This window comes from Macrobrachium rosenbergii, chromosome 42 (genome assembly GCF_040412425.1).
Source record: "Macrobrachium rosenbergii isolate ZJJX-2024 chromosome 42, ASM4041242v1, whole genome shotgun sequence".
Classification (NCBI taxonomy): domain Eukaryota; kingdom Metazoa; phylum Arthropoda; class Malacostraca; order Decapoda; family Palaemonidae; genus Macrobrachium; species Macrobrachium rosenbergii.
Genome location: NC_089782.1, coordinates 36,420,392 through 36,436,321, shown reverse-complemented (window position 1 = coordinate 36,436,321; position 15,930 = coordinate 36,420,392). Strand labels below are relative to the sequence as shown.

General features: G+C 35.1%; 1 protein-coding gene across 1 annotated transcript in view; it reads left to right on the top strand.

The window, feature by feature from the left end:
• The window catches only part of LOC136828262 (zwei Ig domain protein zig-8-like), an 83,724-nt gene extending 69,663 nt beyond the window's left edge, over positions 1–14,061 (top strand). The window contains exons 6-7 of the mRNA XM_067086124.1: positions 8,638–8,806; positions 10,834–14,061. Coding sequence (XP_066942225.1) covers positions 8,638–8,806; positions 10,834–11,015 — 351 coding nt within the window. The 3' untranslated portion in view covers positions 11,016–14,061. The remainder of the gene's footprint in view (positions 1–8,637; positions 8,807–10,833) is intronic.
• The last annotated feature ends 1,869 nt before the right edge of the window (positions 14,062–15,930 follow it).

The following is a 15,930-nucleotide window of genomic DNA, read 5'->3' as shown; positions in this document are numbered from 1 at the left end:
TGTCTGTGTGCACGCTTGCTTGCTTGCAAACATTGCACATCTCGAGGAGCAAAAGTACTTCCGTTGCTAACATTACATGCGCGTACATCTGCAAGTTCGTTTCAGAACGTTTCCGTAATACATACGCACAAATCATAATACATTATTTGCATTATACAGTATAACGCATTACGAAATCAAATAGCGTCGTAATTCAATAAGGCGACGTAATCCATCTTCATTTGGGTAGGCTGTGCTGCCGAGGTCCCCAGAGACATTAATGTCGTAATAATGCAGCCATCGTAGAATCACACGACATCGGATATGCATCACAGATTAATTCCAACGAGGAATGTGCTCCCAAGTCGCAGGGAATGGGAAGAATTAGTATTAAATCTTATAAAGTTTTAGCACTAATGTTTTACTCAAATAATCAGTGGAGTTGAATGTGCTGTATCAGTCGCATTCCATTTGTATCGATCTTTATCTACTGTACCTTTCTTATGTTAGCCTTTTCTCTTTTACTGCATTCCGCTAGTTACTCTCCGTTCTATATAAATGGAGAGGCGAATCTTGTTTTAATAGAAAATAGAGAAATTAATGCATCTAAGTTGGAAAGTGACTTCGACGTTGATGAGCAATGCTTGAGCAGGTATTTAAATAAGGAGTGTGGTTACCGTAGAGTTTTACTCCTTAAGGTGTTCCTTGAACATTTTAGCTTGAGGTTCTACTGGGCACGATCACGCCATGAAAAGGGAGCAGACTGACCTGGAACGGTGAGCCTGGCTCCTTATATACAAGGCCTGATCTCTGACACTGACACTGGCTCCTTACATAAAAAGCCTGATCTGTAACAGTGATTCTGGCTCCTTATATAAAAGGCATTATCTGTAATGGTAAGTCTGGCTCCTTATATACGAGGCCTGATCTGTAATGGCAAGTCTAACCTGATTTGTAGCGGTGAGTCCAGCTCCTTATATACAAGACCTGATCTGTAACAGTAAGTCTAGCCTGGTCTGTAACGGTGCGTCAGGCTCCTTATATAAAAGGCCTGATCTGTAACGGTGAGTCTGGCTCCTTATATACGAGGCCTGATCTGTAACAGTGATTCTGGATCCTTAACTCTAAGCCTAATCTGTAACGGTGAGTCTGGCTCCTTATATACAAGGCCTGATTTGTAATGGTTCTCTGGCTCCTTGCACACAAGGTGGTGCAAAACTCATCGCTACAGAGCAGTTTACAGCCATCTTCTTGAGTGGCCACGTTCAGTAGGATGCGAAAGGAAAGTGGCGTAGAAATGGAAGAAACGATTAGCCTAAACAACTACTACAATGAATGAAAACCTACGGACAATCAACGCCTCATTTCAATACCGGATCAAACGTTCCTCGTGAACATCGAAGTTCCTTTGCTGCCTAAATGTGGTATGTCCTTTTTTTCTTTCGTTAAAGGGTTTCCCAAAAACAAATATTTATCTTTAAATTTATAAAGAGTGACAAATATAGAGGAGTTACTGGACAAAAGCAGTAAAAGAGAAAAAGCAATCACAAGAAATATTAAAAATCTTTATTCAAACAGAATGCAATCTGATGCAGCAATCACATTTAACTCCACTTGTTTGAAAATGGGTCTTCTACCTACATATGCAGATAATAATAATAATAATAATAATAATAATAATAATAATAATAATAATAATAATAATAATAATAATAATAATAATAATAATAATAATAATAATATATCTGTTACTTTGACTCTGGAGAAGTGAACACAATGATCTCATTCTTTATGTCGATACGGAATCCACATTTGTAACTGGTATCTCGTCATTTACCACATTATTATGTGTTCTGACAGATGATAACAACCTCGCAAAATCTAGATATAAAGGGTTGTTTCCCTTATTGTAAATGACACTGGGTAATCTATCAGTATATTGCTGAAGAAGTCTATTGACAACTAGCGATGTTATTTATAAAATAAATAAATAAATAAATAAATAAAATAAATAAAAAAGAGATTCCAACGTGTATTCTTTGAAGCGTGCCTTCGGCCCCTAGCTGCAACCCCCTTCGTTCCTTTTACTGTACCTCCTTTCTTATTCACTTTCTTCCATCTTACTTTCCACCCTCTCATAACAATTGATTCATAGTGCAACTGAGAGGTTTTCTTCCTGTTACACCTTTCAAACTTTTTACTGTCAATTTCATTTTCAGCGCTGATTGACCTCATAGGTCCCAGTGCTTGGCTTCTGGCCTAAATTCTATATATATTCAAATTCCTAATGACTTATGTTTTGCAGGCATTGCTTAATGAACTGTCTACTACCGCTGCCCCACGGGATTATATAATACGCTATAATTTGTTAAGAATGTTTCTAGAATCTTTAAAAATATAGTTTAAACACGTAATATCTCACAGAACGTTTTTAAAATGTCTCCCACTAGAGTTTCTCTACCATTTACACTTCACGTACTTTTCCGCTCTTAAAAGATTCAGCAATTCAGTTCTGTTTTTTTTTTTTTAACTCTAATTCTTCACACACATTTCTTGTTTAAAACTTCCCGGTCTCTTTCTCTCGCTTTTTTCCTCCCGTCTCTCTTCTTATTTCCTTTGAAGTGTCTTTCTTTTCATCTCTCTCTCTCCCTCAAGAGGTTTCTTTTGCGCCAGGTTCTAAAGCGGAGATGTGCAGAGCCCGAGAATTTGATTCAGGCTGCCCCAGACTTATGTGCCTTCCTTGAGAGGACCTCGTTCGTTCGTCCATTCGAGTGTGTGTGTGTGTGTAATTATGCTCTAAAATCATCTAACATCAGAGCTTGATAAGAAAGCACGCAGACACATACACACACACATACATACATACATATGTATGTATATATATATATATATATATATATATATATATATATATATATATATATATATATTATATATACATATATATACATAAACACATATATACATACATATATATATATATATATATAGTATATATATATATATATATATATAAACACACAAATTTACAGCATGCACGCAGGCAACACAGCAAGAAAAAACTGACAATTGCAATTTGACAAATAATTTACGTACCTAATAAACAAATATTGTGTAATCTTACAAAGGAACCATATCTTCCCCATGACTAAGTAGCAGTAAGCAATTTACTGCCATGACTAAGTAGCAGTAAGCAATTTGCTGATGCAGAACCTATATTTGGACAATACCACCTACGATGATAACCTGAGTGGGCTGCCGTGGCCTCGGTCAGGTAATTTTGAGACGCAGGCGTTCTGCTATATCAATGGGAGCTTCTAGATCACATATAATGGACTTGAAACGTACTGAAAGGAATTGAGAGGGCGTCGGTGATTTGTTACGCAACGCCGGAGCTACCTTACCTTGGGCAACATAATTTGGCAATATTTTTGGTATATAATCTGTCAATGTTTCTGCTATATAATCTGTTCATATTTTTGGTACACAATCTGTCAATATTTCTGCTACATAATCTGTCAATATTTCTGCTATATAATCTGTTCATATTTCTGGTACACAATATGTCAATATTTCTGGTACATAATCTGTCAATATTTCTGCTATATAATCTGTTCATATTTCTGGTACACAATCTGTCAATATTTCTGGTACATAATTTGTAAACTTCTGGTACATAATCTGGTAATATTTCTTGTGCACAATCTGTTTCTGGTACATAACCTGTCAATATTTCTGATACAAAATCTGTCAATATTTCTGATACACAATCTGTCAATATTTCTGGTACATAATCTGTCATTATCTCTGGTACATTCACAATAATAGCCTATTACTAAAATGAGTTCGGAATTGTCAACCGTCTCATGATGACAGTTGAAATATATACGAATATTAAAATGAGACTAAGTGGAATGTGATATATTCTTCGAATTAGGAAAACTGTTTTTAACAGGCTAAACGGCCCGACTGGAAAATTATTTAACTTATGTATACTTCACTATTACATTTAATCAACGTTAGGGTCAGGGTAATGCATGCTTATATGCTTGGGAGCAGAGAGAGAGAGAGAGAGAGAGAGAGAGAGAGAGAGAGAGAGAGAGAGAGAGAGAGAGAGAATGATGATGTTGGATGCAGGAAGTCATTAAACAGGCAACCTGCAGAGAAGACTACTCATTGGTCATTGAGAGAGAGAGAGATGCTGCTGGGTGCAGGAAGTCATTGGTCATTGGATAAACAGGCAAACCCGTCAAGCAAAGACTACTGAGAGAGAGAGAGAGAGAGAGAGAGAGAGAGAGAGAGAGAGAGAGAGAGAGAGAGAGAGAGATTCTGATATAAACGTGGATATATGTCATGCCAGTCAAACCTATACACCAATTTAAGACGTAATAAAACGGAGGGGGCGGTGGGCGGGGGAGAGTGTGGGGGAGGTGACATCACCAAAAAGTACACTAAAAAAAAAAAGAAGGCATTCTTTGACCATTCTCTCCTATCTGCATCCTTGCACTTATTCACCATTCTCTCTCGTCTACGTCCTTGACATTTTACTCTAATCGCCGTCTGACCTAACTCTTCCCTGTGTCGTCTCGCCGTTCCAACGTCTGACGACGCATGTCTTTGTATAATAAGGTCTATTGTCATTCATTCCCATTCCCATTCCCATTTTCCTTCGTGCATTCCAACATCACGCCTTCCAAAATGACTCTAACATCAGACTTCGAGACGATGCTTTGTATGGTCTGAAATCGTAAATTTCGATTTTAATATTTTTTACTTATTCAAAGTGACTCTAACACCAGAACTCGAGACGATGCTTTGTATGGTCTGAAATCGTAACTTTCGATTTTAATATTTTTTTCTTATTCAATCTTATTACCATTCTTTTGTGGCAGAACTGAGGTTGGCATTCGAGTTAAGGAGACTACTCATAACAATGAACATATGTGAACTGAATTATATACACGCCAGTGAGCACACTTTATGTAACTGGGTCGTCCCTCGAAGGTGTCAGCACAAATGAATTCTTTGCAATCATCAATACGAACTCTAAAGGACATGCTGACAACTCGCAGTTCTAAACCCAATTCCTGAGATCAAATCTTTGAAGGCATTCACAGTTCATAAGTTCTTTACTCAAATTCTATCTTTCTATCTATACACAAAGTCTATATTCCTAAGTTATTTTTAATTATCTATAATTCTTAAAATATCTGTAACCGTTTGTATTTCCTAACCTTTTTTGTAATAATTCATTAATTTTAATTCACTATAAGAATTCACAATCATAAGATCTTCATAAGAATTCACAGTCCCTAAGATCCTCATATGATTCGTAGTATATAAGATCTTTATACCAATTCATATTTTTCATATTTCCTGAGATCTTTATAACAAATAACAATGCTGAAGGTCTTTATAAAGATTTATAATTCATATAGTTCCTATAAAAATTAATATTCCCCGGATGCTTACGAAAAAAGCCCCACTTTTCGATATCTCTATAACAATAATTCATAATTTGTAGTTTTTTTCACAATCGACATTTTCTGATATAAAATTCACAGACACAAGCGTCCTTAAGACAATTTATACTTTATCTATTTCTCTAAAACCCATTCATATTTCGAGGATGCTGAAAATTCTAACCTATGAGAATATTCCTAAAATCTTCATATCATTCCCAGTTCAACAGTTCTCCTTGAGATGTGTAGCAATGCTCCTAATTCCTAATCGCAGAGGAGAAATTTCAGCGGTCGATAACCAGCTGCATTTGGAACTTCGCTGGTATTTAGGAATCGATCTCCCCAAAAGGTGTCTGTGGCCTTTCCCAGGGACACTGAAAGGGCATGATGATTGATTGATCGCGTTCTATCTTGGAGTGGGGTTGGGAGATGGTTGAATTGTATAATTATCGTGTAAATCGAAAACTGTGACTGAGTAAGGCAGTATTAACATGTAAAGTTAAACATTTCCATCAAATACTTGCGGTCATTTTTCGTAATTTTAGTTTTCTGTAAAAGAAAACTATTGTGCCGGCTGAGTCTGTCCCTCCGCACTCTAGTCTGTCCGCACTTTTTCTGTCCGCCATCAGATCTTAAACACTACTGAGGTCAGAGGGCTGCAAATTGGTATGTTGATCATCCACCCTCCAATCATCAAACATACCAAATTGCAGCCCTCTAGCCTCAGTAGTTTTTATTTTATTTAAGGTTAAAGTTAGCCGTAATCGTACTTCTGGCACCTCTAAAGGTACCAACAACACATGCCACTACCGGACCGTGGCTGAGTTTCATAGGTCGCAGCTAAGAGTTTCATGGACCGTGGCTAAAAGTTTCATACAGCATTATACGCTGTACAGAAAACTCAATTGAGCCAAAGAAACTTCGGCGCATTTTTTACTTGTTTTCTTTTCTTTCAATTGGTTCGCATCACAAATAAAAGGGTTAGGTATTTACGTACCAGTTTCGATACTTGTTTATCTTTCGTGAAAATGCAAGATATATATATATATATATATATATATATATATATATATATATATATATATATATATATATACCATTTCTAAAATAAGTCGTCAGTATTATACATTCAGCCCTCCTGCTGACCAGAACTTGCGCCCAGTAGAATAAGGACAAATTTCAGAACGCTTTACATTTCGTAAATAAAGCAAATAATAATAATAATAATAATAATAATAATAATAATAATAATAATAATAATAATAATAATAATAAAGTAAGGACCAGCTTCTGAAAATTCTATACACCTTGAATAAAACAAAATATAAAGAAAACATAATCTCCTTTGGACGAGTTTCCAGCCTACGACGATTCTTCGCATCTCCTTTGAAGCCACCTCCAAGGTCCCTCGAATACAGTATATTCCCAGAGTATATTTGAGGGAGACACTCCTTGGTCACCTCCAGAGTGGGAACCCACCCCTCCTGTTGACCCGAAATTCGGGCGTTGCCTTTGAATAATCGAGCCCATGGCGTGCCCTGGGAAATGCTGGAACGCGTCTCACGAATTTTGGGGTTTGTTGGTCCACACAAAATTTCCCTGTTTCTGGTTCTACCTGGAAGGGTTCGCGGGTCCTCGGAACGGCGCCTTATTCACTGGAAATTGCAAGATTCGATTTTGGTTTTCTGCGTTTGCAGATTTTGCCATTTCGTTCTACAGATGTTATTAAGGAAAGATTGTTTTTTTGTTATTGTTTTGATGAGATGAAGTGTTATGATTATTATCACTATTATTAATGGTCAATATATAATATATATATATATATATATATATATATTTGTATAAATATATATATATAATATATATATATATATATATATAAATATATAAATATATATATATATATATATATATACATATGAATATATATATATATTACATATGAATATATATATAATTAACGATATATATAAAATTCCATTCAGCTTGTGTTCCTTTGCAATAAACTAGTAAACCTAAATGATTTAAGAATCATTACTCCCTCACCGTCTTTAATCCGAATATTTTCTCAACACTTCACATTACCACATAACCCTTCATAATTTATCTTCTCAAACAAAAAAAAAGACAATCGTGGAAAGCGTTAGATTGCTCACATTTCTTCCAATATTCACAATAAAATTCGAAGACAGGCTGAAAATGACGAGTGTTTCTGCATTCCTCACGTCGAATGTCTCCCAGAAATACACCAGCACCGTAAAAATCGACGCTGTAACAACTGTTTTTTTATGACACCCTGTAATTTTCTGCGATAACGCTGCTTTGTTTAGGTCTTGAATTTACTACAAAATGAAGCCTATCCTGAAATGTATCAATTTCGATCATTACATCAAAACTCCTAGATATACTTTCTTACTTTCAACATTTATTTATTTATATCCTAAAACATATCAGTTCCGACCATTCCATCAAAACTCCTAAAAATACTTCCTCACTTTCGACAATTATTTAGTTATATCCTAAAACATATCAATTTCGACCATTACATCAAAACTCCTACACACAGCTTCTCACCCTGTCCATTTATTTATGTATTTCCGCTTGGACTTATAGCGAATATGATAGATATCTTTAACCTCCTAAACAGCAATCATTACATCAAGATGTCTATAAATACTGAATCACCCAACACTAATCTATCTCTTTTTGACAGACTTGAACATTCGACAAAAATCTTTCACTCAAGATGAAGGATGCAGTAAATTTATAAAAGCAGTCGCCATTTCGTGTCCATTACCAAGTTTTTTGTTTGATAAATATCTTACGGTATTATTTAGATGTTCATTTAATATTTTGTATTTCATTATTGCCTATATAAACCTATTCATTATTCCTTCATTTCCCTACAGTTATTGAGCTACGACCAGAAGGTTTTGTCATTTATTACTGAATCATTATATATTAACATTATAAACCTATTTAATTCCTTCATTTCCCAACAGTTACTGAGCTACGACCAGAAGGTTTTATCATTTATAACTGAATCATTATAAATTAACATTATAAACCTATCCATTATTCCTTCATTTCCCAACAGTTACTGAGATACGGCCAGATGGTTTCATCATTTATAACTGAATCATTACATATTATTTGAAAAAAACTAATCACTCATTATTCCTTCATTTGCCAACAGTTACTGAGCTACGACGAAGACGGTTCGGGCATCCAGGTGGTGACCTCCCACGGGAGGGACACGACCTCGCAGCTGTTGATCCACAGGGCGGCGGGGAAAGATTCGGGCGAATACACCTGCTCGCCTGCAACCGCTCCACCTCACTCGATCAATGTCCACGTGATCAACAGTAGGTGTCACGGAGAGTGTTTCCTTGGGGAACAGATGTTTGAGTCCTCGGGAAACAGATGTTTAGGCCCTCGGGAAACAGATGTTTAAGTCCTCGGGAAACAGATGTTTAGGTACTAGGGAAACAGATGTTTAAGTCCCAGGGAAACATGTTTAAGTCCCAGGGAAACAGATGTTTAAGTCCTAGGGAAACAGATGTTTAAGTCCTCGGGAAACAGAGGTTAAAGTCCTCAGGAAACAGATTTTTAAGTCCTCGGGAAACAGATGTTTAAGTCCTAGGGAACAGATGTTTAAGTCCCTGAAAAGATGGAAACAGATGTTTAAGTCCCAGATGAAACAGGTGTTTAAGTCCAAGGGAAACAGATGTTTAGGAAATAAATATTTAGTCCTCGGGAAACAGGTGTTTAAGTCCTGGAGAAAAAGAGGCTTAAGTCCTAGGGAAACAGATGTTTAAGTCCTCGGGGAAACATATGTTTAAGTCAGTGAAACAGATGTTTAGGAAACAGAGATGAAACAGATGTTTAAGCCCTCGGGAAACATGTTCAAGGATTTTAAGAAATATATTGTTCAAGTGAGGAAGTAACGAAGGGGTCTTTAAAGTGTTTTGTTAACATCTGGTACAGCTGTTGTGAATAATGTTGATAACATTAAATGATGGTTTTGTTCTACGAGTCAAAATAAGATTGGTGAGGATGTTTTGGCAATGTCACTAACATTACTTAGCAATTGCTGTTAAGTACGGATGGCGATCTCTCTCTCTCTCTCTCTCTCTCTCTCTCTTGCTTTCTTCTGAATGTTCTCTCTCCATCTCTTTCTTCCGAATATTCTCTCTCTCTCTCATTTTTGTGACCCTTATCGATGCATTTCTTCTGAAGGATATTGTATTTTCATCTCTCTCTCTCTCTCTCTCTCTCTCTCTCTCTCTCTCTCTCTCTCTCTCTCTCTCTCTCTCTCCACATCTGTTTCTTCTAAATATTACCTTGTGTATCAAGAAAAATATCGATTCATGTTATAGAACACATTGCCAACTTACTTGTTTTTTTCGTGATAAAAAAAAACAGGAATCGTTCTCATACATCAAATATTCAGAATGCAGTCTCATTGTGGATTTGAACGAAGTTCTGTGAAAGTAACATTTATCGTTCACACCACCAAATAATTGACGTGTCTTTACAATGCTGTCGAAAACCATTATGATGGAACATGGACTGACACTGGTAAATTTATATCACAATACACGATTAGCTCCAACGAGGTGACATACTATATGCCTCTAAATTTCAGTAAATGCTCGTTTTAAATAACGATATGAAAATAGTCTTCTGAATTAATTTTTTCAACAAGCTGTATATTAACTCACTCATGAATTATAGTATCATGATAGAGTAAACATACAAATCAATCATTTATTCGAAAAGATAAACAAACTGAATTTTGTCGTAAAAATAACAAAAGAAAATATAAATTTTCTGTTGGTAATTTTTACCAGTTTGAGAGAATTGTTATCCCCACCATTTGCTCATAGTGTTATACCGATAAATAAAATTTTATTGCAATGAATAAAAAGTAATTTTATGAATCATTAGTCGACAAACAAGGACTGAGACATACTAACAAGCTGATATATTCAAGCATAGACATTTGCACCTATATGTATGTGTATATGTATATGAATGTATGCGTATATTAAGGCTGACACAGGCAGGCATACACACGCACACACACAATACACACACACATATATGTATATATATATATATATATATATATATATATATATATATATATATATATATATATATATATAAATATAATGCTAGTAGCACCAACATAATTTCTCAGTACTGATATGAAAAATTAAACACTGACATAAATAGAAACTAATACATGCATATACAGTAACACACAAATACATGCATGTATGTATCTATGTACGTATATATGAATGTATATATGTACATATGTACGTCTTTGTCCCTCAACTTGAACCTCCCAAAGTGCCTAACTTTCCCTCTCCCTCACCCACAGGCGAGTCCCCGGCAGCCATCCAACACAAGAACACTACAGCCAGCAGCGGTTCTTCTGCTTTAGGTTGCCGCAGCAGCCCAGGCACGCCCTTGGAGCTCCTGCTTCTGCTGGCGCTCGTGCCATTCCTCGTTAGCGACGGAGGACACCTCCTGGTCGATGTTTTGACGCGGTCGAAGGCGTGACACCGGTCCGGGCCAGAGGTATCTGGATGATGAAGCGGGTGGAGACGAGGCGAGGTGACTCAGGAGGAGGAGGAGGAGGAGGAGAAGGAGGGAGGAGGAGGTCAGGAGAGGAAGAGGAGGACGTCATGGGAGAAGGGTTGGTAAGGAAGAACGGGAGAAGGAACTGAAGAGGAGGTGAGGAAACCACGAAACAGGAAAGGTCTTGTTACCCGAGGCAAGAAGAATCAATTTGCAAAGGAAATACTCGTGCATGTGTGTGTATACTGAAGTTCAGTGTGTGTGTGTGTTTCCTTTTTGAGTCGACATATGGGAACTTTTATGTGGAAAATAACCTAAAAAAAAAAAATCAATATACATTTACCTTCTGTATTTTCGTACATCATTTTCAAAATGCGTTTTGGGAACTTGTGTGAATCATTTTCATTGGGGTCTGAGAGATGTATTTTTTTTTTACCTTTTCAATTCACGAGGTTTGGGAAAGTTAGGCAAAATTATGTGAAAAAGACTTTTGGAGGGATAGTTGCTAATAGATCTATGTTCAAAGAGACGGCATGTGAACACTGTACTGACAACAGTATACTAGTTATGGAATTAAAAGTAATAAAAATTCCACACTCTGAAAAGGACAATAGCCTTCACGGTACAGAATTCTCATTCAAATGTGTACAGTTACTAGAAGGAGCCAAAATAATCCTATCGACAATGATGCAAATGGTAATGAGGCAGCAAGCAAATAACTGTGTCAACATCAATGTGCATTTACATGTTTATATGTAAACATCTGTGTGTATATGTTTTCTAAACTACTGATATTATCATGAGCTATATATATACATGTGTGTGTTTAATTTGTATGTATACAAGCGCACACCATAAATAGATGTATATTTTTATAAGCAATTAATCACGTACTATCCGATCAGACTGGATCATCTCACTTTAATCTGAACAGAGGTAAATTTCTGACACCATTCCGTTGGAGTAAATGGAGTTCTTTGTTGGAGTAGATGGACTCAGAACAAACGGTCTGGGTTTCAGCAAATGCCCTGCAGTACTCCAGCTGGAATAAATTAATTCAATATGACTAGGTTTGAGTGAACCAACTCGATGTTACTCTGCTGAGGCCACCTGACTCGATATGACTAAGACTCTGTTAAAGTGATCTGACATGATGTGTGTATATGGCTCCACTGAAGTGAACTGAATTGATCTGACTGTATATGACTAATAAAGTGAACCAACTTGATGTGAACTGATGTGAAAGCATATGACTACTGAAGTGAAATAACTTGATGTGACTGAACAGGACTATTAAAGTGAACTGACTTGATGTGACTGAATATGACTCTATTAAAGTGAACTGACCTGATATGACAGAGCATGACTGTTAAAGTGAACTGACGTGATGTGACTGTATATGACTCTGTTAAAGTGAACTGACCTGATGTGACTGAACGTGACTGTTATAGTGCATCGACTTGAAGTGTCTCAGTGGAGATAAACTGACTTGAACAAATCTTTGTTGTATAAGATCGACTCAACTGAACGAAAATCGACACCCTAAGCTTTCAGTGACTTAAAGCAAACTGACTCGACGCTACTCGACTCAACTTACATGAAAGACGGTGCCTTGGCATAGCTCACTTAATGCATATCGACCTGACACTCGGCTCGACGCGACACGTTTGCAGCGAATTAATCTGACAAGACTCGACGTCAATCGACTGAACTAAGTCGAACGAACAAAAATGACACGATAAGCAAGTGGACCGCCGTTAATCAGGAGGAGTGGACCAGCTGTATTCGACGATGAAAGTCACGTGTCGAATGATCGACAATGTTGAAAATGGTAAAATTAGACAGTGAGGATCAAGAGTTGTATTGTTATAAGATGCATTAGAGAAGTGTTACATGGAAAACATGGCACGCCAAATGTAGGATGATTTCTATTTAACATACGTCTCGCTGTTTACATGATGACGTCATGCCAGACCTCATCACCTATTTTATATCGAAGGTATTTTTCAAAACACCAAGACTCAAGATATGTTTCGAATTGACTTTCTTTCTCGAGTTGATGAAAAATAGAGATTATCCGAGAGATGTTGCCAAACTCCCCAATATATTTTTGTTTTTGTTTTATAGATTTGCAATGTGCTCAAAGAACTGACATCGTATACGGCTTAGTGATAATGGATTTGTCAGAAAAATGGAAATGGAAGCGATAAAACACATATCGTGTATGTGATTAGACGTTCCTTTTTTTTCATTAAAGAAAAAAATATTTTCATTAAAGAAAAATTTTTTTATTTTAAAAAATATTTTTGATTAAATAAATTTTTTTTTTCACTAAAGAAAAATTTTTTTTCATTAATGAGAAAAATATTTTTTTCATTAAAGAAAAATTTTTCATTTAAGAAAAAAATTTCTAAGAAAAAAGTTTTTCATTAAAGAAAAAAATTTTTTTCATTAAATTTTTTTTTCATTAAAGAAAAAAAGTTTTTTCATTAAAGAAAATATTTTTTTCCTTAAAAAAAAAAGTATTTTTTTTATTAAAGAAAAAATATTTTGTTTGCAGAGCGAGTCTGCCAAAATGACGATTTGTTTGTTTGTTGATTATTCAGATTCTTTTAATTCCTATTAACAAAAATAATTTTTATCCGACACATTTTTCTCAATATAAAATTAAATATTATTTTCTTTTGCTTCGTTCTTGTATTTTTGTCGTTGTCCAGGAACAAAAAATTATATGTATCTGTATTAGCGGATTTTTTTTTTATATTAAGAAATTCTCAACATTATCCGACAGAAGAACCGTTTTCCGTACCTCTTTGTAATATCGTAGGTTTTCATTTATTCTCTGCATTCACAGGGAAAAAAAACGTCTATTCAAAACGTTTCCTTATTATCCAACAATCTGTTTTATTCCTCTTGCTCCGTTCTTGTATTTTTATCGTTGTCCATCAACAAATAGGAAAATTTCATGCTTGTGTTCTAGGGATTAAAAATGACTGCATTTTCAAACATTACCAAAAAAAAAAAAAAATATTCCTTCTAGTGTTCACGGAATGAAAAAAATAATACATTTTGAAACTTTATCAGACTAACAAAGAAGAAAAGTGTCATTTTTGCGTTCACGGAATTTTAAAAAAATAATGCATTTTCAAACATTATCAGACCAATAAAAAAAAATTCCTTCTTGTGTTCACAGAATAAAAAATAATGCATTTTTAAACATTTTCAGATAAAAAAATTCCTTTTCGTCTTCACGGAATTAAAAAAAAACTAATACATTTTCAAATATTATCAGGCCAAAAAAAAAAAAAAAAAAGATTTCCTTCTTGTGTTCATGGAATAAAAAAAAACCAATACATTTTCAAACATTATCAGACAAAAAAAAATCCTTCTTGTCTTCACGGAATTTTTTTTAAATTATTACATTTTCAAAGGCTATCAGACCAATAAAAAAAATCCTTCTTGTGTTCACGGATTTTTTTTTAATTAATACATTTCCAAACATTATCAGACCGAAGAACTGTTTTCCCGTGCCTCTCTGCAATGCAAAAAAGAATATATTCAACTCATTCACTTTCACCTTACACATCCCAAGGCAAAACGTTTCCGTTCTGAAGTGATTTTTCAGGAACGAGAATTTATCATCATTTTCACTCGAATTCCGAGCGATTTATTGCTCGTGGCGAACGTGGGGGAGATTAAATCCTCGAAGAAGAAGAAGAAGAAGAAGGAGAAGAAGAAGAAGAAGAAGAAGGAGAAGAAGAAGAAGAAGAAGCTCGCGAGCATACAATGATGTCTTCGTTTGTGTAAACACTGTATTCAGAGAATAGAGAAATGTGTAGATTTTATGTAATGTACCTATTCCATAAAAATATAAAAATGGATAAGAATGCTCCGATTGTTATTTAATCCTATTAAGGGATTTTCAAACAAAGTGAATAAAGTCTTGGTAGAATGTAATACTCCTTATATTCATATATACTATAATATATATATATTATATATACATTTATATATATATATATATATATATATATATATATATATATATATATATATATATATATATATATATATATATATATATATATATATATATATATATATATATATAGATTCACTGCAACCTGAGCATTCTCAGATGTCTAGAAAATATCAAATTCCGTCCCTTTTCAAGAGTTCAATTTCGACAAGACCAATAAATCTTAAGAGACTCTCGTTTCAAAATAGAAAAAAAAAAAATAAAATCATCCCTTTTTTTAAGCAATCGACCAACGCATCAATATATTTTGTTCATCAAACTTCAGTAATGGAAACTGATATCGAATGTCCAATTTGTTTTACCTCGTATATTTCCTTTTATTACTTTTCAGTCAACCTGAGAATTTTTTCAGCGTATAAAGAAAAGCAATTAGTTTATTTTTAGTTCCTTAATATTTTTCATAACTGAACTGACGATTCAGTTTTAGCTGAAAACAAGTCACTGTGGAATGTTTATAATTTGACGGAGAAGACATTTTTCTCTTTAAAAATGAAAACTGAAACTGATCTCTCATTGATTAAGATTTCGGCAAATCTAACTTAAATGACGAGTCCACAGTTATACGAACAAGTAAAAAATGCGCCGAAGTTTCTTCGGCCCAATCGAGTTTTCTGAACAGCTGCTACAGCGTATAATCAGGGCCACCGAAAATGGATCTATCTTTCAGTGGTCTGGGTATAAAGCTGCATGAGCAGCGGCCCATGAAACTTTAACCACTGCCCGTGGTGGCCTATCCTATATCGTTGCCAGAAGCACGATTATGGCTAACTTTAACCTTAAATAAGATAAAAACTACTGAGGCTAGAGGGCTGCAATTTGGTATGTTTGATAGTTGGAGGATGGATGATCAACATACCA